This window comes from Triticum dicoccoides, unplaced genomic scaffold (genome assembly GCF_002162155.2).
Source record: "Triticum dicoccoides isolate Atlit2015 ecotype Zavitan unplaced genomic scaffold, WEW_v2.0 scaffold56125, whole genome shotgun sequence".
Taxonomy (NCBI): Eukaryota; Viridiplantae; Streptophyta; class Magnoliopsida; order Poales; family Poaceae; genus Triticum; species Triticum dicoccoides.
Window position 1 is genome coordinate 1 of NW_021282086.1, and position 1,599 is coordinate 1,599.

General features: G+C 48.3%; 1 protein-coding gene across 4 annotated transcripts; it reads right to left on the minus strand.

The window, feature by feature from the left end:
* Positions 1–6: 6 nt before the first annotated feature.
* Positions 7–1,593, minus strand: LOC119346956. Of its 4 annotated transcripts, XR_005168039.1 has the most exons (5): positions 1,481–1,593; positions 1,297–1,402; positions 1,049–1,215; positions 907–965; positions 7–164 (listed from the first exon to the last, which is right to left on the minus strand). XR_005168039.1 is itself a non-coding variant. In XM_037616014.1 (4 exons), the coding sequence occupies exons 1-4, from the start codon at positions 1,352–1,354 to the stop codon at positions 99–101; spliced, it is 339 nt and encodes a 112-aa protein (XP_037471911.1). In that variant the 5' UTR covers positions 1,355–1,593; the 3' UTR covers positions 7–98. The 4 variants fall into 4 exon arrangements, 1 of the variants encoding a protein (XP_037471911.1); XR_005168040.1 differs by having other exon boundaries at positions 907–954; positions 1,297–1,593; XR_005168038.1 differs by having other exon boundaries at positions 1,297–1,593.
* Positions 1,594–1,599: the final 6 nt, after the last annotated feature.

Consider the following 1,599-nt stretch of genomic DNA (forward strand, 5'->3'; position numbering starts at 1 on the left):
ACCTGGTCGCCATGGCCTGAAGGATGTTGGAGGGAATATGATTGCCATGGAGGATGTCACCCGCAAACTCTTACACATCAGCATGGCCTTAACATAGTTTAGGACCCGGCTCTTATGTCTTCTGACCGCTTCAAATTCCTCATGGCAGGACATGCTATCAGTTCCTAGAAGAAAGTGGTGGTCGAGTAGGAAGAGGGAGGAGATGCAAACATCACTGCTAATCCGACCAGTTCAGGAAACACATAAAGATAATATGTATCCTTTGAGCAATAGGATCAGCTTCATGTCCATATGGTCACTACACATGCCATGCAGGCGGCAAGATATGGGCATGTCCATCAACGACTTCGATGACGACGAGATCAACGTGGTGCAGCACAACTCTGTCTGAGTCAGCAGCAGCGAATTGTTTCTACGGAGGTCTAATCCTTTTCGGTACCAGTCAAAATCCAACTTTTTATTGCTATTTCGCAATGCACTCTTGTGTGCATAATTATTTAAAACTGAAAACATCTGGAGTACACCTGATCCATTCTAATTCTAAAGACTAAAGAAGTTGCACTTCCTGCTTCCAGAGCGTAAAATGGTGCATTTGAATGATTGTTTGTTGGGACTAAGCAGATTTAGCATATCCTTCTTTTCATGTACATATCCTAATAGGTGAGAGCATCAACGAGATTTGGTTGATCTATCATGAACCGGTTTAGTATATATATTTTTGCAGTACAATGCTTGCGGTAAGACATCTAAGAAATATTTGGAGTTGCCGACTAAGGTAATCTGGAAGTTTGAATTAGTAAACAAATATACCCAACCATCACTTCAAGGAAATGCTCCATAGACAACTACATGGATTTCTTAGAACAATAAAAATACTGTACAATGCATCTCAGAATCAAAACATACTCTTCGATTTAGACTTGTTGCTCCCATCCCCTTTCGCACCTCCTTCTCCTTCAAAAAATCTGAACCATTCAGGGCTGCATCATCAACAAAGGCACCAACTAAGAGGATGAAAGGAAAATCATAGGCTTGGAAGAAAGCTTACTCATTTTTAACTGGTCGGAGAACAACCGTCTGTGAGTTGGCGAGCAGGGACCTCCAGTCTCAGACCTTCCCGACCCATTGGCTGCCGCGACACACGAGACACAACAACGGCGGCTGCCGCGAAGGCAGCGCCACACGGAACACACCATGTCCCCTGAGCAGCTAACCCTAGGCGATGAACATTGCACACAGTGAGGCTACGCACCGATTTTACGGGGACGAGCAGGCGGCGGGGTCGGAGAGACTAACCTGGACCCGTACGAGCGAGGAGAAGCATAGGGAGGGCCCCGAGCAGCAGCACATCCATGGAAAGAAGGAACTAGAGGTCGCGAGCAGCAGCTGCTCCTGCTCCAGACTGAATCGAACAAGCAAAAAGATGGTGTCGGAGAGCAGAGCATCCGGATCGAGGGGAGAAGAAGAGTTGGAACCGGACCTTGATGGCGTCTCGAGCAGGGGGGAGGGAGGATTCACGGCGCGCGGGAGAAGGTGGAGACGCTCATGGCGGCGACGGAGAGTGCATCAGGAGGAGGGAGGGCCCCGGTGTCGCCGGCG